Below are 24,457 nucleotides of genomic sequence, written 5' to 3'. Positions count from 1 at the left end.
CAACCAGCATGATTAGGAATGACTCTGGTCTGCTTGACAAAATAAAAAAGATGCTCCAGCGTAAGCCATATATATAAAGTGTATTTATCTAATAAAGGAAGCCAAAGGCAGCTTGCTAATTAATCATATATATATATATATATATATATATATATATATATATATATATATATATATATATATATATATATATATATATATATATATATATATATATAATTAGCATATGCGAGAAAAAAGGAAAAAGAAAACGGGAGAGAGAAGAATGTAACCGCGAAAGACCGTAAACCCATCAAACTTCCAACTTCGATTTCTTGTAATCCGTAACTCCAATCAAAAATCTAATCCGGTAAAAGTATTCGTATCCTCCTCTTCTATACGTTGGCACCACTTTTGACCGGTAGAAGTTGACGGTAACGTAACTCCTCTACCCCTTGAGTTTGACCAACTGGAGTTTTAGGAGGCATAGACGATTCTGGACATTTTCTTCTTCGATAGCTCAGTCAAAAAGTTTCTCTAGAGCTTCGAATATTTTGATTCCATACGAAGGTATGGTTTTGGTTTCTCGTAGTTAATGTTTAATGTCACGTGAAAATTTAGGCTAGAAGACCTTAAGATAAGAATGAATTGAATGTATAATTGATGGATTGTGCATATTGGATAAAATGTGTGGTTTAGCTGTTGTTAATAATTTGCTGTTGAAGTTGGTCGATTTGGAAAAGATTTAATATTGGTATTTGTTTGATTTTGAAATAATTTGTTACCGGAAATGATTTGAAGGACTGAGAGGTGTTTGATTTGATAGTTGGGACCCTTGAAGGGTGGCAGAAACTCGAGCTTTAGAGGAGATACTGCCAAAACTTCTATAAGAATTGGAGTTTTGATTTGAGGTGGTATTTTAAAAAGAAAGAGATTATTATGTGGCTTGTGTATTTGAGACTATTTGTTGACCCTCTGTCGCAAGATGTGACTGGGCACTTTAACTCCTCGGATTCCCCCATGGGCATGCATATATATAAATATTGAATATTATATTTGAGCTTGGAGTTCGACTCCATGGAATACTATATTGTTGAGCTTGGAGTTCGACTCCATGGAATACTATATTATTGAGCTTGGAGTTTAACTCCATGGAATACTATATTATTGAGCTTGGAGTGTGACTCCATGGAATATTATATTTGAGCTTGGAGTTTGACTCCATGGAATATTATTGAGCTTGGGGATGCGCGCACAGAGGGACTGTCCAATGGTTAACTACCAGGATATGTCGGGTTGGCTGTATAACCGACAGATGAGACTCATCAGCCATAGGACAGTCATACATCATATGCATTTGTTTGTTTGCTTGAGTGTGCATTGTTTTGGTTTGCTTAACTGTTTAATTCTGCTTATCCGCTACTTGTTCTACTTGCTGTAAATGCTTCTCTATCTGTGTTGTCCTTTCTTGAACTGTATGTGTATGTTTTCTGAGAAATCTCTCTTGACGAAGGTGTGAGGGGAGAGGGTTGTTCCACCAGTGATTCGGAGGATTGGAGGCGACAGAAAGTGAAGTATTAAGTTAAAGTTAGATTCAGAACTAGACCTTAGATAACTTACCTAACTTTTGGTTTAGTTTATTTTATTTAAGAATGATTTTGAGTGTCGGAGTTCTAGAAATGCCTCTGGCTTTTTCGAGACCTTTTATATTAACTATGTGGGCACCTTTACCATACTGAGAACCTCCGGTTCTCATTCCATACTATGTTGTTGTTTTTCAGATGCAGGTCGAAAGGTATCTCATTAGGCGTCTGGACACCTGAAGCGAAGTGGTTACTGTGTTATTTTGTTGTGCAGTGATGTATATACACGTACTTAGCTTTCTCTCCACATAACTTATTCTTTTTTATCCTCTTAGAGGTTTATGGAGAGGCAGGATTTGTTTATGTACATCTTGGGTTTTGGATATGTATATATATATGTAAATATTCTTCGGCCAGCCTTGACTTCGCAGACTGAGTTAGGAGCTTGTTATTTTGTACCTATGACTTTCGATTCCTACTTTTATTGTCTTACGTTTTATAGTTATAGTTTGCCTCACACGCAAGTTGTTCCATTTCCGGAGCGTGGCGCTTTTTATTTTGCGATTTTGTTTTACCCATTTTTCAAGGCTCCTAGTCTATTATATTCTTTCTACTATTATAAGTATGTATTTTAATTTTTAGAAGTCGTAATACCTCGCCACCTCTATTTTACGACTTAAGCGTAAAGTTTTGGGTGGTAGGGTGTTACACTGATTATTAGTATTTCATGGGAGTAAGGAAGGTGGTGGTGGTGGTGGTAAAGGTGCTGGTGATGGTAGTAGTGGTAAAGGTGCTGGTGATGGTGGAGGGTATTTTTATCCGTAAAAATTTAAAAGGACGATTTTAATATGAAAAAAAACGTTAAGGATGATTCTAAATCAAAAATTACATTGGGGACGATTTCGATTCTGACCCTCAACGTTAGGGACCAAAACAATACTTACCCCTTAAATTTATATTTAAAATAAATCTTTTCATCCCTTTGAACATGTGCAAAATGAATAAAAAAATAAAATTAAAAAATTATTTCATGTGAAGTTGATAATTATCGATGATAATTTTGTTAAATTTATTAAATTATTTGACAATTATCAGCTATCAATTTCACATGAAACAGTTTTTCACCGTGTTTTTATGCTTATATCATGAAGCACACAATGCTCAAAGAGTGAAATTTCATTTTTGGAATCCTGTTTTTTTTTCCGGCCTCACCTTTGTAGATGGCAATTGAGAAGATGTTTTTTATTTGTAGGGTTAAGTACGATTTTTGAAAATTTTTTTTGTCTCAACCTTTTTTCATACAAAATTGTCCTTAAGACTCAATATAGTTTTAAAATTGTCCTTTGGACCTAAATCTTAAAACTTTGTCCTTTTGTTGGGAAGGTCAAACAGTGAAAAACAAAATTTTTTGTGTAAAATAGGGTGGTATGCATACGCACACAACAACAACCCTTCCCATGCTTGTGCGTACGACACTTGCAAAATCACAGGGTGTGCGTGCATACATCCCCTCGTACATACGCACGGGCTAAAACGCACTATCTGTTCTGTGCGTACGCACACACCTAGTTTTCTGCAACTTAGGAAAATTCAATTTTTGGTACATAACTTTCGACGTCCATAACTTCTACAAAATTTCGTTTTCCACAAACTTTATACTGTTGTAAAACTCTTGAAATTATCTTTAATTTGAAAAAAATTTCATTCAAATCCAGAATTCAAGGTTCAAGTTATGGTCCGTCGAAGTTCGTTAAAAGTCAAAGTTTTCAAGTTTCAATTCAAACCAACCATATCCAAAACATACCTAAACACTTCTCATTTATTCCATGACCCACCAATACACAATTTCATCAAGTTCAACCTCAAAAATTCATAATCAATAACTCTATACTCAATCACCAATGTATCATCATTATTCATCAAAATTATCATTTCATCAACCATCAACCTCAAGCATCAACTACCAATCCATTCTCAAACTAATTCAACATTTTTCATCAAGTTTACTAAACATTAACATAATCATACATTCTAACTTAGCCTATAATCATCTAGCCTAAATTTTCACGAAACATTATATATTATCTACGAGAAACCAAAACAATACCTTGACCAATTTTTTTTTTTAATCCAAAGACACCTAAATTTCATCGTTTCCTTCGGCGTGATACTACCTGACGATGACGATGAAGCCTCCGTGTTCTCCTTCTCCCACACGAACATCTCAAAAGCTTTCTTGAGATCATCATCGTTGTTGATAGTCACGAGCTTCATAAAATCCTGAAAGTCCAACAAATGGTCGCCATCGGAGTCGAGGTCTTGGATGAGGCCTTGAGCTTCGTCGGGAGACAAGTAGTCTCCAATGGATCCAAAATAGGACATGAGCTCAAAGGCAAAGATTTTTCCATCTCGGTTAGCATCAGAGTGATGAATAAGCTCCCTCATGGCTTCATTTTCTATGTCTTTAGTAGTAGTTGGAGTTGTGCTTGGGTTTAGCCCCGTTAATGATGTTCGGTGGAGGCTACTACTACGGCACAGCAGCAACAACAACGCGACGGAAATAACGTGCGTCTCAAATGGGCGAACGGGAGGCAGCGGCTTGCACAGTTGCGACGAATGGGCAGCGGTAACGAGAATGCACGGGACTGTTGCGACGCGATCTCCTGTTGCTACGGTGCCTAAGCAAAACGCGGAGAGGTTGGGTGTCATCGGCGGGAGGATGGGAGGCGTCAGCTGGAGGGTGTCGGACTGGACAGTGAGAAAGTGCAGTGGCACCGGGATAACTTTATAGACTGAAAATCGTAAATGAAAAATGGAAAGTTAGCATGATATTGGGAGTAACTGTGTCTAGGGGTGTGCACGGTCCGGTCCGAAAAGATTTTGGACCATGATGACCTGGGTCTGAAGTGACCCGGGTTTGCCTCGGGGAGAAGAAATAAAATTTGGAAAGTGAGTGAAACCGGGACCGGGCCATAGCTCGGGTCACCCGGACCGGTGGTCCGGCCATCATACACAATTAATATTTTGTGTTATTACTGATGGATGATAACTATTTTTATGTGAAATTTAAGTATTGTAAACTTTAATATTTTGTGTTATTAGTCATTATAAAACTATAAGTTAATGGTTTATGTTTAGAATGCATAAAACTTTAGACTAATGCATAATATTGTGTTATTTGTATTGACTTAAATATTTGGTGTTATTAGACAATATTAGTATTGATTGTGGTTATGTTTTAATTTTGGAAAAGGGTTGGTTCTTGTTATATTTTTCTAAGTGAATTTTATTATGTCAAATAATGGTTAGAGTCTTGGAAATTTGGATATTTTTACATGCTAGCTTACAAGAAGTTATTAAGGTAATGTAATATTAACGGCCCGTTTTTCATCCGATTTTTATCCGGTATAATCGTGGTCCGAAAATGTGTAGGTTTTATCGGGTTTAGAGCCGGATTCGAATCTAACAAATAGACCCGGTATATATTTTAGGTCGAGTCTGAATCACATCAAATTTGATTTTACCCGACCCATGAACACTCCTAATTGTATCAATTGTAATTTGATTTAATTGAAATTTTTTAAAATTTTAAAATTTAAAATTAAAAATAGTTAATTATTATTCTAATAATTTTAATTTTAATTTTAATTTTAATTTTTTTACTTTATTATTCACATAATTTAGTATTTTTATTGTCATTTCATTTTTTTTTAAATAATCACGTAATATTGATTAATTGATTTTCATCTGGTTTGTTCATATGTTTTACCCGCCTTTCTTTTTCTGCAATGAATGAGGCATGGCTTCACAAGAAGAACAGAAAATTCCCATCAAAGTGTTTATCGACAAACAACACAACAAGGTCGTTGCGATTGAATCCACCAAGGATTTCGTCGACACCCTCTTCAGCTTCCTCTCCCTTCCACTCGCCACCATCATTCGCCTCCTCACCAACCACCACCAACAACAACCACCACCGCCACCACTCCTTGGATGTATCACGAACCTCTACCAAAGCGTTGAGAATCTCACCCAAAACGATGTCTGGAACAGTGTATGCAAGCACATGTTACTGTTCCCAAGAAACCCCTGCGACTCACTGTGCTGGAAACTCTTCTTCAACATCGACGACACTGAACCCTCACCGAGATTTCTCGTCTGCGAGTACTGCACCTGCAAGTTCACAACTTTCCGCAACCTGATTTGTGCTTGTGGGAATCCCGTTAATGGACAGCCTCACGATTTGGATTGGGAACTAAGGAAGAAGAGTAATAGTAATAATAATGGTCATGTCAATGTGGATGATGCTAAGTGTGGGGTTTTTGTGAAGGAGAATGGGTCTTTGTTTCTTGTGTTTGATGATTTGGCAGTTGTGCCGAGTTCTTTGGTGACTTCAGTGCAGATGCTGCATCAACTTGGCTATTCCGATTTGACTCAGCTTGAACAAGTTACTCGTAGTATTGGCAAGGACGAGGTGATCATTTTTATCTTTTTCTAATTGCACCATCAAGTTCTGCTTTAGTTTATCTTTGAATTGGCCACACAGATTTTGCTTTCTTATGTAGCTAGTTCAGTAATTTCGAATTCGAATAATCTAGTCTAGTGTCCAACCTTGGTTGAATTTGAATTAAGTGAATAATATGCATAGATAAACAAAAATGCTATTTGAAACAGGTCCTCTAGACTTTTATGGCCAAGAAGTTTTGCACGCGCGAGTGCCCCCAACACGGTCCGTGCAAAACTTCACATGGTATGGGAAGTTGACTGGAAGAGTTGTTCAAATAGCATCTTTGTTATGAAAAACAGAAAAAAGATTATTCATAGACTTATTCCCTTAGGTTTGTGGCCAAAATGTGGCATCTGGCTATTGTTTTGTAGTTTCTTACTAAATCCATTGATTTGGATTTGGTAGTTAAGTAGTAGCCTTTGATTAGTGTTTAACTTATGCAGTTAGATTGTTAGAGTTAGTTTGAATTAGCTATACTCGGTGGCTAATCTTCATTCACGTATACTAGCTGCGTTTTAGTTCATGTAAGTAGCTTGAAATTAACTAAACATTGAACAACCTATCTATATGTGCTATCTCTTATATCTGCTTTTTTTATGAACTTTTGTGTTATATGTATTACCCCATCTGTTAACTTTCAATGAACAATTTAAGCTATTAGACAGATTTGTTTTTGGCATTGCAATTGTTCAAAGCCTCCATAAACATGTGGTAGAAAGTTCATTCCTTGTCTCTAACATTGCCTATGGAACAAAGCTGTTGCTAATCATTGTTATTCTTCAAACTCAAGGGGCTGGTGCATGAATCTTATGTGTCTAAATGTAAATTCCTTGGTGTGTTATTTAATATTCTTAATTTGGCTAGTTTGTAAGTCGTAATATTCAGTTAGTTACTTTGCACATCTTGATTGTACAGTATAGTATAGCTCTTATTGTTTGGTTTAGTTTAATACCTGATGTTTCATTTATGAAATTTCATCTTTCTAGTGAAAACGGGTTATGTTTGTGAATTATGTTTGTTATTTTGATTAAGAACCTGCTTCTTTTCATTTTTCTTTATAGATTTTGAACCTGCTCAAGTATACCATAACCTCATATGAGCCTTTGACTAATATGGTTTTGGCAAGCGACTCCAAGAAGAAAGACAAACCATTAAACCCATTCGCATCGGCAATTAGAGTTATGAGGCCTGCAACCAGTGAGAGTAAAATGGATATAAAGATAGTACAGAGTAAGTCTCAAAACAAGATAATGTTTGCAGAAGCTAAGGAAGATTTTGTCGACTTCATGTTTAGCTTACTCACCATACCATTGGGGTCCATTGTGAAGCAATTAGGTGGTAACACTTCAGTTGGATGTGTTGATAACTTGTACAAGAGTGTGGAGACCTTAGATTCTTCATGGTGTACAGATTCGCGTTCTGTGTTGCTCAATCCTGGTGTAGCGCCACAATTTAGTTGTCCGAATCAGCTGCTCAACATTCCTGAGGGGGAACTTCCTACGTATTATTATGGAAAAGGGACATATGAGCCAGATCCTTACTATAGTAATAGAAAAAGAGAAGTTACCTGGACCGGGGGAGTGGTTTCCAAATCAAATTCTGACATTGCCGGCGTAAAACTTCTGACTGCCCTAGACCCAAGATCCCCAAAGAGATTGAAAGAAAGTGTTGTGGGGTTTGTGAGAAGACCAGCGTTGTATGCCGTAGGAGATGACTTAAGAGTGAGGCCACTTTCTGGTGACTCTTGCATTTCTTATTTGAAAGAGTTGAATCTTCCCATTGATGATCTTGAAATGAAGGTGATAAGCATTGGTGAGGCAGAGGTATGGCAGCTAGTCACCTATCACTAGATTTAGAAATTTTACTTAAAAAAATTTGGACATATTAAGGATTTTGTATGGAATGACCAATCCATTGCCTTTTCTGCACAATGAGAGACGAATACGTCACTTTTAAATCTCGAGGGACTACTTTGTCTATGCTAAAATCTTTTTAGCACTTCTAACTCTCATCCCTCTCCTTTTAATGTGATGCCTTTTCTTCATTATTTTAAACTTCTGGTGCAGGCTTTAAGCCTCCTTGGAGCTTCCTTGACATCAAAGCAAGCACTGACTACCGGATTGCAAGACTTTCTGGATGTGCCGAGACAAGAATCAAATTTGGCATCAAAGTATACGCGCACTAGTCGTCTTGATGATCTTTTAAAAGAGGAACCTAATCCAGAACCCTGAATACTCCAACGCCTGCAATTGGAGCATACATTACCCACCATAGTCCTACTATTTTGCTTTGATCAAGAACTAAGAACTTTAGACCTTATTGTAAATTTGGAGTACAGATACTTCATGCTTTGCCTTTACCTAACACACCAATACTAGGTTAAGATTCTTCTTTCCAGTGGTATGGACTTACCTAAGTTCTGGAATACTTTATGTACACACTAACTTTTGGATGTTCAAATGATGGTATTCAACAGAGTATATTTTATGTTCATGATATACAATGATTATATCCTATCAAACTAGAACAAAGTAGGTGTATACGTTCTATCATGACTTAAATCCCAAATGGTCTCTGAGATTCACGAAATGCACTGATTTGGTCCCCGACTTTCTAATTGCACTACTTATATCCCCGAGATTGAATAAAATGCACCTAGGTGGTCCCTTGTCTATTTTTCGGTCAAATTACTTGCCGTCGAGAGTGACCTGGCAAATGATTACCACGCTGGACAACCTGAAATGTTGTCGTATTAATTTTGGCACTAAACCCATAATAAAACGACACTGTTTCAACTATAGGGGAGTTAAAACGTTCAAACCCCCATAGCAAAGATGTCACTTCGTCTTCTTCGAACATAAACCACGTTGCGAGTCATCGTGAGGGTTGTTGTGGTGAAGCCATTTGGAGTTCGTCGGAACATTAGTCATCATTGGCTCGATATCGTTGAAGGAAGGAGCAAAGCTTCTTTGCGAAACCCCCTGACACAGAGGTAGGTATGCAGTAAATAAATTTTTTTTTTCCATTTTTTACCGTGTTGAGGTATGCATCATTGTGGATTTTACTTATGGATTTTGTGTAGGTTGATAAAAAATCATTGAAACTAGATTATTAGCTAGGGTTTTTGTGTCTGCTCTGACTTGGCGTTTTATCGTTGATCGAATAGAACTTCCATTACCTTCAAGGGCTCCAAACTGGGTTACACAGTTTTAATTGCCACCTCATATAACCATTAGACACTTTATGGTGCCAAGTCAGTGCCAAGTCACTCCTCGCGACAAGCAATTTGACCGGAAAATAGGTAAGGGACCACCTAGGTGTATTTTATTCAATCTTGGGGATATAAGTAGTGTAATTGGGAACTTAGGGACCAAATTAGTATATTTTGTGAGGGACCACTTTAGAGTTTAACTAGCTCTATGATTGATGACAATATTATTTCTAGGCAAAAAAACTTAATTGGCATGGTTTTTTAAGTTAGAGGAAACCACATGCATTCTATTATTGATGAGGACTAGAATATCATCATCATATTGTAATGAATCATTGATTTGGTGGAAAAGGATCCTATCATTTTATACGTTGTTGCAGACAAGTTTAATAAATTATGAAGAAGTTGTATCATGTGATAATCTGGACAAACCATGACCAACTCCTATATCCTTGCATTCTCCGAGGTGTGATTTCTTGTAAAAGTTGGTTCGTTAATACCAACCTTATATTTTCAAAACTAAAAGAAAAGCAAAAGAGCAGGAACCACCTGATGCATATAAGGTACAAAATGTTGAAATGCTAGAAATTAAAATGTAACTTATTATGATTATGTTCTATTAAAAGGAATTTCACTAAATCTGATTAGGATTTATGGTTTACAATTTAAGGTACATCTTAATTTGACTAACTCAATCTAGCATTTTATGAGGGGAAGGGGGGGATTAATTACCCTGTAGATGTCACCTCTTCTTTTCTTTTTCTTTCATTCTACTCTTAGAATTTTAAAATCACTTCATATGAAATGAATTTATGCCTCCGAAGTTATTATAAACTTTTCAGACAATTTTGTAGGTCCAAAACTTACATCATGTAAGAAAAAAACTTGATACAACAAATTAATTATTGATAAACATGGGCCATAAGAGGCAATACAGAAATATTGTATACGTTTATAAAGCAATTTTGAGAGACATGGAGGAATTCAAAGAGTGAGTTAAGTTTGTTTTGTTTGTGCAGTGAAGATCTGAACTTGATAATAATATGATTAAGGTACGAGATACAAGCTAAGCTTCATTTAATGGCTAGTAAAGTGATGAGGATCTCTAATCCTCAACAAGTCACATGAATATGTAAACTGCTGACTACTAATGATGAGTATTAGTAGAATATATTATTTAAGATATTATATATTAATATTATATCTTGGTATATTTCAGATTGATTTTATATTTATTTAGTTTGATATTAGATTAATTATTGGTGAATTCTACTTAATCCTCTCTATTTTAAAGGGTAAGTTATCCTTTGTTATATGTCACAATATTATTAATTGAAATAAATTAATTTATGATGGTTAAATTTATCTTTTTATTTAATTTAAATTTTATAACCTAACTAATTAACTATGGTATAATTTCTTTTGCAATTTATAAAAATTATTTAAAAAAATCTTATTTTGTAATTTATTTTTTCTCAAATCACATATTTATTAATCATTTCCAAAAAAAATCAAAAGATAAAAAAGCAAATATTAAAAATTTTCAAGAGACATTTAAAATTTTCAAACGCACTATATCTTGATAATTCTCTCTTATTTTCTTCATATTTTCCAAAAAACTTCTTCATATATAGTATATATATTTGGTAGTTATTAAAAAAATTTTCATTACAATAAAATTTATTTTCAATTATAGTTAAATTAGAGCCGTGCATGTTAAATGAACTTAATGAATAAATAAATTGATATATATATATATAAAAGCACGTAAATTCATAAAAAAATTTGAGATAACAACACATTTTATAAAATAAACCCGTTTAGTTTTTTTTTTTTGTGACTAAACAGAAAAAAAAAGAAAAAAATAAAGACAAAACTAAATTAATTGGCTAGATTCATATCTAAATCTATTAGATGTTGAAGTTCACTCCATAGTTGACTCCAATTCGAGTGAATGTCCGCGCTAGAAGCAGCTGCTTTAGCCATACAATCTGCAACACTATTTGTATTTCTCTGAATTAAAAGAATAGAGACTCTCCAATTCCAATTCATAACATCCTGTATATGCTTTGCCAAATCCCATTTCAAAATATCCTTACCAAATATTCTTTGGTTTACTAAGAAAAGAGCTTCTAAACAGTCTGTTTCACAAATAATCTCACGAAATTCACTATTTCAAGTAAGAAGTAAACATCTCCAAATTGCATACAATTCAGCAAAAAGAACACTGCACACTTCGACTTTTCCAGTGCAACCTTTCAACCAACATCCATGAGAATTGTGAATGATACAACCAAAGCCAGCATAGCCAAAAAAAACAAAACAACTAGCATCACAATTCAATTTAATAAAATGAATTGGAGGTGGAACCCAATGCAAACAAAGCAAAGGAGGAGACAAAAATTGATACATAGTAAAAATAGTGTGAAACTCCCTTACTAAACTATGAATCAAACTCAAAACCCACTTAGTTTCATCCAATTGAATTTGAATTTTAAATTACGTGTAGATTGCATAGTTTTTTATCTCCATTTTTTTCTCCTGTTGTCAACAACTCCGAAACTCTGAATTTAACCGTTTTTTTAAATTGTTTTTGTCTTTGTACGAAGAAGTTCTTGTACGAAGAATGATTTTTTTTTTTTGAAAAATACAAAAGAAGTAAGATAGAATTATCAAGTGATAGAGTGTAAATGAAAATTTTTTATGTCTTGAATTTTTTTATCTATTCATTTTATTTTTTTGAGATTTTTTTTGGTTGAAAATGATTAATAAATAATTAAATATGTGGTTTGAGAAAAAAAAATTATAAAATAGAACTTTTTTAATAATTTTTATAAATTGTAAAAAGAATTATACTATAGTTCATTAGTTAAGTTATCAAAATTTAAATTAAATGAATGGTTAAATTTAATTATAAAATATCAACATATTCAATTAATAATACTATAACATATAACAAAAAATAATTTACTCTTTAAAATAAAGAGTTTAATAAAATTCACCTTAATTTTATCATTATAATTAAATTCGTACTCTTAACCTATAAATAAATAATCTTCATTGTACATTAACACACAAATATCACGTTTCTTCTTAACCTAATATTGTAACATCCTACCACACAGGGTTTTATGCTTAAATCGTAAAATAGAAGTGGTGTGATATTACGAACTCTAAAATAAAATATAATTCACTAATAATTGAAAGAATGTAGTATTCTAGGAGCCTTGAAGAATAGGTAAAGCAAAATCGCAAAATTAAAAACGCAACGCTCAGAAATAAGGGTTACTTACGTGAGAAGAAAGCTAAAATTTAAAATCATGGCTAAATAGGAAACAGGAATAGAGAGTCAAGAGAACGATATAACAAGCTACTAGCTCAGCCTGCGGAGTTAAGGCTGGCCGGAGAATATTTACAAACATATATACATGTCCCAAAATACCCAAAATACAGAGATAAAATCTTAACTCTCCTCAAACCTCTAAGAGGGACAAAATAAACAAGTTTCTTGGAGAAGAACTAAGTACATATATATTCAAAACTGCACATCAAAATAAAACCCATAAACTACTCCGCTTCAGAAGTCCAGACACCTAGCGAGGAGCCTCTCGACCTGCATCTGAAAACAACAACACAGTATGGGGTGAGAACCGAATGTTCTCAGCATGGTAAATGTGCCACGCATATAATATATAAGGTCCTGAGAATGCCAGAGGCAATCCTAGAACGCCAACACTCAGATTATAAAACTTAAAATTACTAAACAGAAACCATAAAAGGGTAGGTGTCTAGAAAATTTTAAACTTAACTTAAACTTTATCTTAACACCCATCCTAACCACCTTTCCTCCGTTCCTCCATCTCCAGTGGGTTTACAAATACATACAAACAGACAATTGCAAGCACAGGTAGGAGACAAGTAGTGCAAGTAGCAATTATCACAATTATCATAATATATTCAGTTAGGCAATCCCAAATAAGGCATAGCAATCAAACAAACAAAATGCATATGATGAATGTCTATCCTACTAGTCATGACTCACGTGTCGGTTACTTTGCCAAAACTCGACACATCTGGAGCTAACCCAAACATTGGTCTCTAGGTTGCGCATCTCCAGGAGGATCATAAACAAAGGAGAGTGCATTTCCACCTTCTCCTGGAGGTTTCACGAATGAGAGTGCCTTTCCACATCGAAGGAGTGTGCCTTTCCACCTTCCCAACATCCACATCACGACAAGAGAGGGAACTTCCGTCCTTAACTTGCCATCGAACACATTTTCAAATTAATATGCAAGCAGGATTACACCCAAACCTTGCCATCTCGACCATTTCGGCCACACATACATCTCGACCATTCCGACCACATACAATCATCCCAAATCTCATCATTTATCATCATCATTTCCTTACATTCATTCTTTATAGCCATAGTCTAGCCTGATCTCATACATACACCTCATATTATTGCAATTTGTACCTAATTCATCATATAAGATTATTACTTCACTCTCAAGTTATCACATTTTCCTAGCTTCAGCTCATTACTAGACTTACTACTATAGTTTAGGGCTAAAAGAACAAAAACGAAGGTTTAGAAGTTTGAAATTCAGTTTAAAAACTTAAAATTTAGTTTTTGCAGGAAATAGGGCCACGCGTACGCGTGGGTATGCGTTTAGCCCAAGACGCGCACGCATTCCTTGATTACGCATACACATTAGCACTAGGCAGTAGCCACCTTCCGCGAATGAGGGTTATGCGTACGCGGATGTCTCATGTCACGCGTACGTGTGGGTGTACGTTTTTCCAAAAAATTTCACCCAGTCCAAATTCTGCAGATTTGCTAATTTAAACACCAAACTTCCGACGCACATAACTTTTTCGTTTTAAATCATTTTTCCTCCGTTCTTCAAACGGCGTAAACTTCACGGACCCAATTTTTAAATAAAATAAATTTGAAATCATTTAGGGGTCCGGAAGCCGAGTTATGGCTCGACGAAATTCACTTAAAAATCAAGTTCTTATTCAAAACCTCAAACCTCCATTTTTACCACAAAAAACTCAATACTATCATTCTTAGGCATACAACCAACACTACAACAACCACCATATCCTACCATATCTCAAATCAACAATGTCATGCATCAATCTCTTAAATACATCAACAAAATCATAATTCATCCCTCCTAAACATATACATTTATGTTATTAAACCATTACTCATCAATACATACTCAATCCAAAACTTACCAATTCTATACCAAGCATTCTCAACTTTCTTATCCAAGCCGCAATTCATCAATCCACCACTTCTAACAAATTCTTAATTGAATAACTCAATCTCATTAATCACCAATAATTATAATTCAATATCATCACACGCAACTTTCATAATTCATCAACAAAGACATCAATTTCACCCTCAAAACCAATGGCAACATAATTTATACCATTCACTATAACCATTCAACAACAATACAATTCAATTCCTAACCTATGATCATCTAGCCTAAGTTTTCACAGAACATTATATATTAAATATGCGAAACCTAAACCATATCTTGGCCAATTTTCACGTATTATCCAAGTCAAATCACCAAAACTGCACAGCCCCACAAGTCCAAAAATTACCAAAGTATTCACACCAATCCTCCACCAAGCCTCAATTGTCCAAAATCACGTTCCAATATGTGCATAAACACCTAAGTTCACATTGTTCACATATCCATACACTAATTCAATACCCAATACCCAAATTCAAGAAATTAACTAGGGTTCTCGAATCCTCACCTTATCCAAGCGTCACACAAGCAAGAGTGAATATTTTTCTCAAGCCAATCGAATCCTAATACATCAAAATGGCAAAAATTCAACACCATTTACATAATTTCGAAAAATTGGGGGAAGGAGAGGCTGAGAGTGATAGAGTAGCTTACCTATGAAATTGTTCCGATGGAATTGTAGAGCTCGATGCGGTGATCGCGTAGCCACAAACAGTGCGGCGATCGGCGATCGGAGCTCGGAGCAAGAAGTTATAGTGGATTGAATTGAATCCAAAGGTTTTGAAACCCTTCCTCACCACTCTTTGTGTTCCTCAGTGTGGGGCACTTAATGAATGAGGAATGAGCTGAGCTCATTTGGTTTTTATGAATTGGTTGGGTCTTGGGCCCATTTTAGGTTCGGTTTGATCAATTCAGCCCGTTTGATTCAATTTTAGGCCAAATTCTTTAAAATTAGTGTTAAAATTCTTGTTTTAATTAGCATTATCTTATTTTACTATAAAATTAACATTTCTAATTTTTTTATTAAAAAATTAATTTATTAACTAATTATTTACTAATTTTTCGAAGTTTATAAATATCACAAATTGTAATATTATTTATAATACTATATATTAATAAGTATCTTATTAACAGGCATTTTGGACAGGTGATAAGGTTATTTAGAGTAGAAATTTTTTATGTTATTTTTTATGTTTTTATATATATTGATTATTTTCTTTTAAATAAGTCTTCAGTCTTTACTTTGTGTTGCTATTTTCATTTAAAGAAATAAGAATATAGTGATTAATTAAAGAAATAAGAATATTCTATACTAATACGTACTAATATTCTAAATTTGTTCAAACTCGTCAAGCTAACACAGTTTAAATATTTTTCAAATAATAGATATAATCATTGTTTTCAAACTCGTGAGTTAACTCGTAAACTCGTATGAGTTTATGAGTTTAGATAATGAAATCGAGTTAACTCGGACACACATTTATTTTTGGGTAGACTCGGATAGACTCGGACAGAATCGGTCAAACTCGCAAGTTTGAGAACAAGTCAGCGAAGTTGATTTGAATGCCCATTTTTGCCAAAACGACGTCGTTTTTGACGCAAAAAAATAAAACAAAAAAAAAGAGAAAGGGAACAACTCAGCAACGTAACCCTAATTCCAAACGGTGCTAACACTCTCACTCTTTTCTCCAAGCCCTCACTCTCTTCTCCAAGCCCTCTTCGGCTCTTCCCCAAGCCCGTCCTTCGCCGCCGTCCATCCCTCGCCGCCGTTCCCCAAACAGCTCATCACTGTCTCCCTCTCCGTTGTTCTCTTACTCTCACTCTCTCACTCTGCTCTATGTTGGATTTGTTCTGCATCAAAGCACATGGACTCATGGAGCCTTTGCTGTCCGCTACTTCATCATGCTGTCGTCATTCGTCGTGTCCTCTGCCATCTGCGACGCTACCGTTGCTTATTTGCGTGCATAGCACAGCAACGCCTGGTTCCTCAGCACAGCCTGTCACTTTTCTGACTCCATTCATTCATTCAGATTAAGGAATGGTTTAAAACAAAACTAGTTACTGAAGTGCTGCATTTTGTAGTTGTTACTTAGTATTAGTTTAGTCTGTTTTTAATTGCTGCTGCGTAATTTGTAGTTGTTACTTGTTAGTTGTTAGTGTTATTGTGTTAGTTAGTTGTTACTTGTTAATGAATCTAAATATCTGAAAGATTGAAACTCTGAAATGTTAGTGTTAGTTTAGTCTATTCTTAATTGTTGCTTCTTGTAATTTGTAGTTGTTACTTGTTAGTTATTAGTGTTAAACTGTTAGTTAGTTGTTACTTGTTAATTAATTTGAATATCTGAAAGATTAAACTCTGAAATGTGTTAGTTTAGTTTATTCTTAATTGTTGCTTCTTGTAATTTGTAGTTGTTACTTCTTAGTGTTAATTATGAATTTATCAACTTTGATAGGGGATAACTTTACAATTGAAATCTAAAATCTGAATTTATTATTTATCAACTTTGATAGTGGATAACCTTGTAAGTGTTTAGTGGATAACTCTGTAATAACTAATTTTGCAACTGTTTAGTGGATAATTTTGCAACTGAATTTGAAATTCTGTATTTTAGTGGATAACACTAAAATAATTTCTAATTATTATTCAAAGATGGATAAAAATAAGTGGATAAATTTGCTAAATTAATTATTTGGTTTGTTGATTTGTTGATTCAAGGACAAAAGTACAAAATGTCTGAGAATGTTGGTTCAGGGATAGGGTCTTCAGTTCTTAGTATTCCTAGATCTACTGAAATGATGTTTCTGATGAAGATGGTGAAGATGATGATGTTGATACCATGGAAGATGAAGATATTTGAAAATTTCAGTTTTAGAGTTTTACTTTATTAGAACATTTAATTGTTGCTTTGTTGTTGTTTTTTCGGTTGTTTTATATGAAGCTTTGATTTTGTGATCGTGTGTTTTATGTTAAACTAAATGCATACTTGTGAAGAATTTGAATGTGTAGTCTAAAGTACTTGTTATAGTTGTAGTATTATGTTAATATATTATGTATTTTGATGTTGAAATTGTTACATTTAAAAGTCTATATTTGAGTAAATATATATATAAATATATATATATATTATACATGATATATATATTTTTTATAAAAAATTTATAACAGGTGCCATGTGAATCGCTAGAAACATGTGAAGTGTATGGCTAACCCAATAACGAAAGTTTCGTAAGGGAACTGGAGCAGGCTACCATGAGACAAAAGATCTTCTTTCTAAAGAGATTCGATTCGGAACTATGATATGTCCAAGGTCCAAATCTTCTCCTTTGAGAATAATCAAAAAAAGGAATCAATTGGAACATAAAAACGTGACTGAATTGGTCCACCATTCACTTCGGAGATAACCTCGGACATATTTTTTAAATATAAAAAAAGTAAGCATCCTGCCACGAAGCCAAGTAATTAATTAAGAAGGGGTAGAGAAAATGCCTCGAGCCAATGTTCGTACGAGTTTACGAGTCGAGTCTAGGTCAGCTCCACAAATTTATCTAGACTCGTGAGTTTGACAACCTTGACTATAATTAATATATGAGAGTGTTATTGAGGCACCCACAACAAAAATCACTTTTAGTAATAGATTTTTAGTAGTAATAATATAATAATTATTATATGCCTTATTAACTTGTGTTGTTGTGACAATTATATATTTATTATTATTATATAATGATAATTATATACTTTTTGCGATCATTAAAAAGATTTTTACTGTCAATTGTATAATTGTCACTAAAACTTTTTTTAATGACAAAGTATAAGACGGCTAATGTCTAATTTCTGGCAAATATGTTAACAGGTATTTTTATTGCCGATAAATATGTTAGCGGGTATTTTGCTCCATCCTCAGCCCTCAACTTTGCTCATTTTCATGATTAATTGAACTTGATTTTTACTGAATAAGTTCTACTAATTTGTCATGAATGTCACAACCTTCACATCCATTTTACTATTATTTTATACTCCAGTCTTGGCTCTAACAATTCTTGTAATTTTTAAACTTTTTTTCCTGAAATTAATTGAAAAACCGAAAAAATCAAACCAAACCAAACTGATATTAATTGGTTTGGTTTGGTTCGGATGATCTCGATAAAAAATCAAACCAAACCAAACTGTATAATTAAAATAACATTGGATCGGATGAATTTTTGTCAAAAAATCGAACCAAACCGCAAACCGAACTCCCCTAGGTGCCATTGTGTGCGTGGACACACATGCCAAAATTCTGGTTTTCTACAACATTTCATATTTCAGCTCTAAACCTCATTTTCCAATATTCATAACTTTTTCTACAAAATTTTATTTTCCCTCATCCTTATATAGTTTTAAAGATCTTTCACCTAGCTTTAATTTAGAACTAATTTCATTTGATTACGAACTTCGAGCGCCAAGTTAAGCCCTGTCAAAAATTGATTTTTACCAAACTTTGCACAATTACTTAATCTCACCAGTTTTCAATCCAACTCACTTCTAAACCATACCAAAACCTTTTCTAAGCGTACCCGACATGTATTTATAAATTCTCTACCCCTTTCTAACTATTTCAACACCTAATCAACCAATTATCCAGTGAATCATTCATTTCCAACAATTTCCATCCATAATCAACAATTCAACAATCTAATCAATCTTACAATCAATTACAACACTTACCTCCAATTACCACGTGAAAAATTCCTCACCCCATCACGGCCTCCGACCCAATGTCCACATCAATCATATTTATTAACAATCAAACCATAATTTCATATTCAAATTCAATTCACACATATGCATTTATTGTACCTAATAACCATTCTACTCACAATTTGCAACCAACAAACAAATTTCATTCAAATCCTATCTTAGGGACAATTAACCTACGCATTCACATAATTTTACATAATGCCTACTCGAAACTAAAATCCATACCTCTAGGTAGCGGTTCCTCCAACACTTTGATTTCCTTCGGACAACTCCAACGTCCACTGATTTTACACCAGGCGATCCTTGAATCCAATTTTGCACCAAAATGCACCGGTTAGTTCCGCTTCACCCTAAATCCAATCAAATCGAGCTCTGTGTTATCTAATCACATAATTTTACATAATTCAACCTAAATTCATAACACAAATTTGTGTAAACGATTGAAAAATTTTTTTTTACCTTATTCCTTGTAGCCTTAAGTTAAAATTCCACTAGAACTCACAATTGAGTCTGCCCTAAATATAAAAAATTCAAGATTTCTTCAAAATCAAAACTAAAAAAGAGAAATTGAATAGAAGAAAGAATTGGATAATAAATTTCAAGTTTTTTACCATTTTTTCTAATAGAATCGAAGAGAATTTTGAGACGAACGCGTGGCTACAAATGGCTCATCAATTAGAGCTCTGAATCAAAAGTTATGAGTGATTGAAGTTGAAGGTGAATAGTGAGTTAAGGTTCTTCACTTCTCTTCTCTCTTTTAGTTGTGTCCCTCACTCTCTCAATGTGAAATTCTAAGTTTGGGTAAAGTGTGAGGGTGTTAATATATGTGGGCTTGAGTTATTGGGCCCAATATGGGCTCGGTTTAACCGTTTTAGTTTGTTGGTCCAATTTTGAGTCGAAACCTTTAAAATTAGTATTTTAATTCGTATTCTAAATATTTTTACTTTTTCAAATTATAAAATTTTTATTTCTTAATCTCTTTGGTTCATAATTAATTTATTATTTAATTATTTATTAATTAATCAGGAGTTTACACTGATTGAGTTCGGTTCTCCGTGGTTTGGGAGATCGTCAATCTCACGTGGGGAAGCGAAACGTTACTTTGTGTTTTAAAGACTTGCTTCTTGATGAGCTGTTTTGATATTTTAGTTTTGTTAACTTTGGATATCCATTTCATTGGCCTCCGAGATGATTAATCTCCGGGGTAGGCGTTTTGTCGAGTTTCATTTAACGTTTAGAATTTACTTGTTAAAAAAAAAAAAGGAAAACTTTACTTAAATGAAAAATGTTTACAACGTGAGGGTCTCGTTAAAACCTTCTGTTGCTTTGGGTAGGAAAGAGTTCCCTTTAAAAACGAGAAAGAAAAATGAATTATCAAAAAAGAAAAGATGCAAAAAGATAAGTTACCAATTCTTGTTAATGTAAGTGACTTTTCCTCTGGATTGTCCTATTTGTAGCTTTTCTAAGTCTCTCTCCGGTTCTGGTCTCGATAGGTCATCTTGTCAGACGTTTAGATCACGAGAAAGATTTTTATGGTGGTTGATTTTGAGTGTATGGCCTAAACCATTTCTCATTTATGTCTTTGGATGGGGTTGTTTTGAGGTGCCATGTTGTTGTGGTGTCATTTATTGGCGGCCACAACCTGACTCACTTCTTCGTCGTTTATGTATTCCCTCGCCGCGCTCTGAATCTCATGTGTCGACCAAGCGGGTTTCGTTGTAAGGTGCTTCCGAAAGTCCTCATTCATTAGGCCGTTAGTTAGGGACAGAATAGCCACCGAGTTGGTTAGTCCGTCTATGGTTAGGCACTCGTCGTTGAAACTATCAAGATATTTTTTTTGTAGACTCGTCCCGGTGTTGAGTGATGCCTAGGAGGCTGACGGATGCTTTGCTTTGGCTATACATGTGGTGAATTGTGCAAGGAATTTTCGAGAGATGTCGCTGAAGCATGAGATCAAACAGTTCGGGAGCGCGTTGAATCACTTGATAGCCGGACTGGCTATGATTACCGAAAAGGCCCAGCACCGGATAGCGTCGACCGCTCCTTCGAAGTTCATCCTGCCCTCAAAGGTCGTTATGTGTTCTTGGGGGTTTTTGGTGCCGTCGTACTTCATGTCGATTGGCTTATCGAACCCTTTTGATGACCTTATTCTTAGGACTTTCTCGGTGAATCGGGTTGCTCCCAGTACCACGCATTCGTGTTGCCTTCGCTTGGAATTTCTATGGTGTCTTTTTCTATGGTCCTCTCAGTTGGAATATCGAGATCGATTGTGATTCCTACGCCTCTTGTGACGTTGATCCGAGGTTCTCGTTCTGTGCTCCCTTCTAGAGGCGGTTCGAGATATCGATTCGCCCGTGTGCTCTCGTTGGTAGTGTTCATTTGTGGCAATCCTACCTTCCAAGGTTTGAACTCGGTGACAAAGCTCCTGAATTATGCGGTTTATATCTTCTCCTAGGCCGTCGAATGACCTGCTTCTATTAGACTGATGATCTTCTTCTTGAGACTGCTGTCTCGATTGAGTACATGCCGTGTGGTTGTGGACCACGTTGGCCACCCGCCCATGGCCTGGGAGGTTGCTGTGGTTCTGAGATTTAGGTTGATCAAACTATCGATAAGAGTTAGGTTCCGAGTTTTGGTTGAGTTGCTCCTCACAGACGTCTGTCATGCTACTAGAATCTCAACAATCTTCACAGATGGCATCAATGTTCAAGCGGTACCTGAAGGTTCAAAAAGTATTTGTTTAGGTGAAGAGGGATCGGATGTCTGTCGGTCCGGCTGGTGAGGTTGAATTTGATAATGTGAGGTGATACCTGCAAAGACATCCCAATGTCTAAGTCAAAAAGCTAAAAAAAAGTAGTAAATAAATGTATAAAGTTGAATAATAATATATGGAAGAATGATGAGACTCCCTTTTTATAGGTTTTAGCGAGTTATCTTATCTTTATAAGAAGGATTGCATTTTACATAATTTTAAAAAATAATTAAAAGGGCAAAAAACTAGAATAAGCCAAGGCAAGTTGAGAATTACGTAAATAAACCAAATTGAAATTCGTTTCAGTAATGAGCCAAGAGCTATATATATGTAATTCGAACCAGCTCAGTTCGAATTAGATTCCTTAGTAAATCGAACCAGCCAAGTTCGAATTAGGTTGATGAAAAGTTGGTTGTAATTCGAACCAGCAAGGTTCGAACTCCGTCTCCACGTAAATCGAACTAGCTTAGTTCGAATTATAGGTAAGTAAAGTCTTCAAGTAATTCGAACCACCCTGGTTCGAATTACTAGTGATTCGGCTATATAAGAAGTTCGAATCAGCCTCATTCGAACCATTCTCACCTTCCCCTACCCCACCAAATCTCAAAGAAAACAACCCAGATTCTCTCCGAGGAAGACCTGAACGGAATACTCTGCTGATGGGGGACGATCCGGCACGGTTATATCGCTTGGACGGAGTCGCCCATATAGCTGGGGTCATCAACGAGGAGGTTAGTACGGAAATAACTTTGTTCTACCGGTACATGTGACTTAGTGGTTTTGCATGCGGGTTAGATGGTGGTTTAGTTGGTGGTTTATGTTAGTGGTTTATGTTAGTGGTTTCCGTTAATGGTTTATGTTAGTGGTTTCTGTTAGTGGTTTATGTTAGTGGTTTATGTTAGTGGTTTATGTTGGTGGTTTATCTTAGTGGTTTATGTAAGTGGTTTACGTTAACGGTTTATGTTAGTGGTTTATGTTAGTGGTTTACGTTAGTGGTTTATGTTAGTGGTTTATGTTGGTGGTTTATCTTAGTGGTTTATGTTGGTAGTTTATATCGGTGGTTTATGTAAGTGGTTTACGTTAACGGTTTATGTTAGTGGTTTATCTTAGAGGTTGTCGTTAGTGGTTTATGTTAGTGGTTTATGTTAGCGGTTTAGTTGTGGTTGTTTTATGTTAGATCTTTCATGTCAGTGGTTTATGCTGGTTTCTTATGTTAGTTGTTTATGCAAGTGGTTCTCGTTCTTGGATTTTTAAGCGGTCATATTTAGTATGATTTTTTGGTTTATGAATTATCGTGTTGATTATGTTTGTCACTGGTAATTAAGTTGGTTCTAATAATGCGGTTCATTTCTTCCGCAGCCTCAGCGATGCATCAGGAGCATGCGGCGGCAGCAGGGCATGCTCCTCGATGACAGATATGTTCCGTACCTGCAGATGGCCGGTCTATACCATCTTGCAAGGTTGAACGATAGATGGTTCCGGTTGGACGAGGCCCTTGTCAGTGCATTCGTCGAGCGATGGCGTCCGGAAACGCACACGTTTCATATGCCGTTCGGAGAGTGCATGATCACACCCCAGGACGTGGCATACCAGCTGGGTTTGCCAGTGGATGGGAGTTACGTCAGCGGCTGCCTATCAGAGTTCCAGATATACATCCAGGGTGGCCGTCCAGCCTGGGTGTGGTTCGAGGAGTTGCTTGGAGTGGTACCTCCTCCTAGCCAGGTTCAGAAGTACGCAGTCAACTGCAGCTGGTTTCAGGAGACTTTTGGTGAGTGCCCAGAGGGAGCTGATGAGGAGACTGTGCGTCAATATGCCCGTGCGTACATCATGATGTTGTTGGGCACGCAGCTGTTTGCGGACAAGTCCGGCAACCGCATTCACATCAGATGGCTTCCGTTTGTAGCTAGGCTGGAGGAGATGGGGACCTACAGCTGGAGTTCTGCAGCACTGGCATGGTTATACCGGTGCATGTGCCGAGTGGCGAACAGAAATGTTATCAAGCTAGCGGGCCCACTTCAGCTACTTCAGTCATGGATTTTCTGGCGATTTCCTCGGTTTAGGCCTGCAGGGTTTGAGACGTTCAGCTGGCCATTGGCCTCGAGGTACTGTACTAAGCCTTGTCTATTTCAATTTACTATACATAACTACGTGTTCATTTATAATGTATTGGATACCCTAAGCACACATTTAAGTAGCGGTAAGACATGTGTATGATGCAGGTGGTCAGGTTACAACCCTTCCAGTAGCAAGAAGGGTCCTAGAGTTCAGATGTGGAGGCTCTGGATAGACCGGTTGCAGGATAGAGAGGTCAGTATGTTACTTAATAAGTTTCTTTATTTAACCACACTTTACGAGTTGGGTTCATGAGTTGCCCTGACACTGTATAGTTCTTGGTGCAGTTTATCTAG

At 35.7% G+C, this 24,457-nt stretch overlaps 1 protein-coding gene across 1 annotated transcript; it reads left to right on the top strand.

Moving 5' to 3' along the window:
* Positions 1 to 5,307: 5,307 nt before the first annotated feature.
* On the top strand, positions 5,308 to 8,588 carry LOC107625670 (uncharacterized). Its single transcript, XM_016328363.3, has 3 exons — positions 5,308 to 6,036; positions 7,131 to 7,892; positions 8,136 to 8,588. The coding sequence occupies exons 1-3, from the start codon at positions 5,362 to 5,364 to the stop codon at positions 8,298 to 8,300; spliced, it is 1,602 nt and encodes a 533-aa protein (XP_016183849.1). The 5' UTR covers positions 5,308 to 5,361; the 3' UTR covers positions 8,301 to 8,588.
* Positions 8,589 to 24,457: the final 15,869 nt, after the last annotated feature.

The sequence above is a fragment of the Arachis ipaensis genome, chromosome B2 (genome assembly GCF_059453495.1).
Source record: "Arachis ipaensis isolate K30076 ecotype BB chromosome B2, ASM5945349v1, whole genome shotgun sequence".
Lineage (NCBI taxonomy): Eukaryota > Viridiplantae > Streptophyta > Magnoliopsida > Fabales > Fabaceae > Arachis > Arachis ipaensis.
Note: the sequence above shows the minus strand (reverse complement) of the source record. Positions and strands in the feature narration are given on the sequence as shown.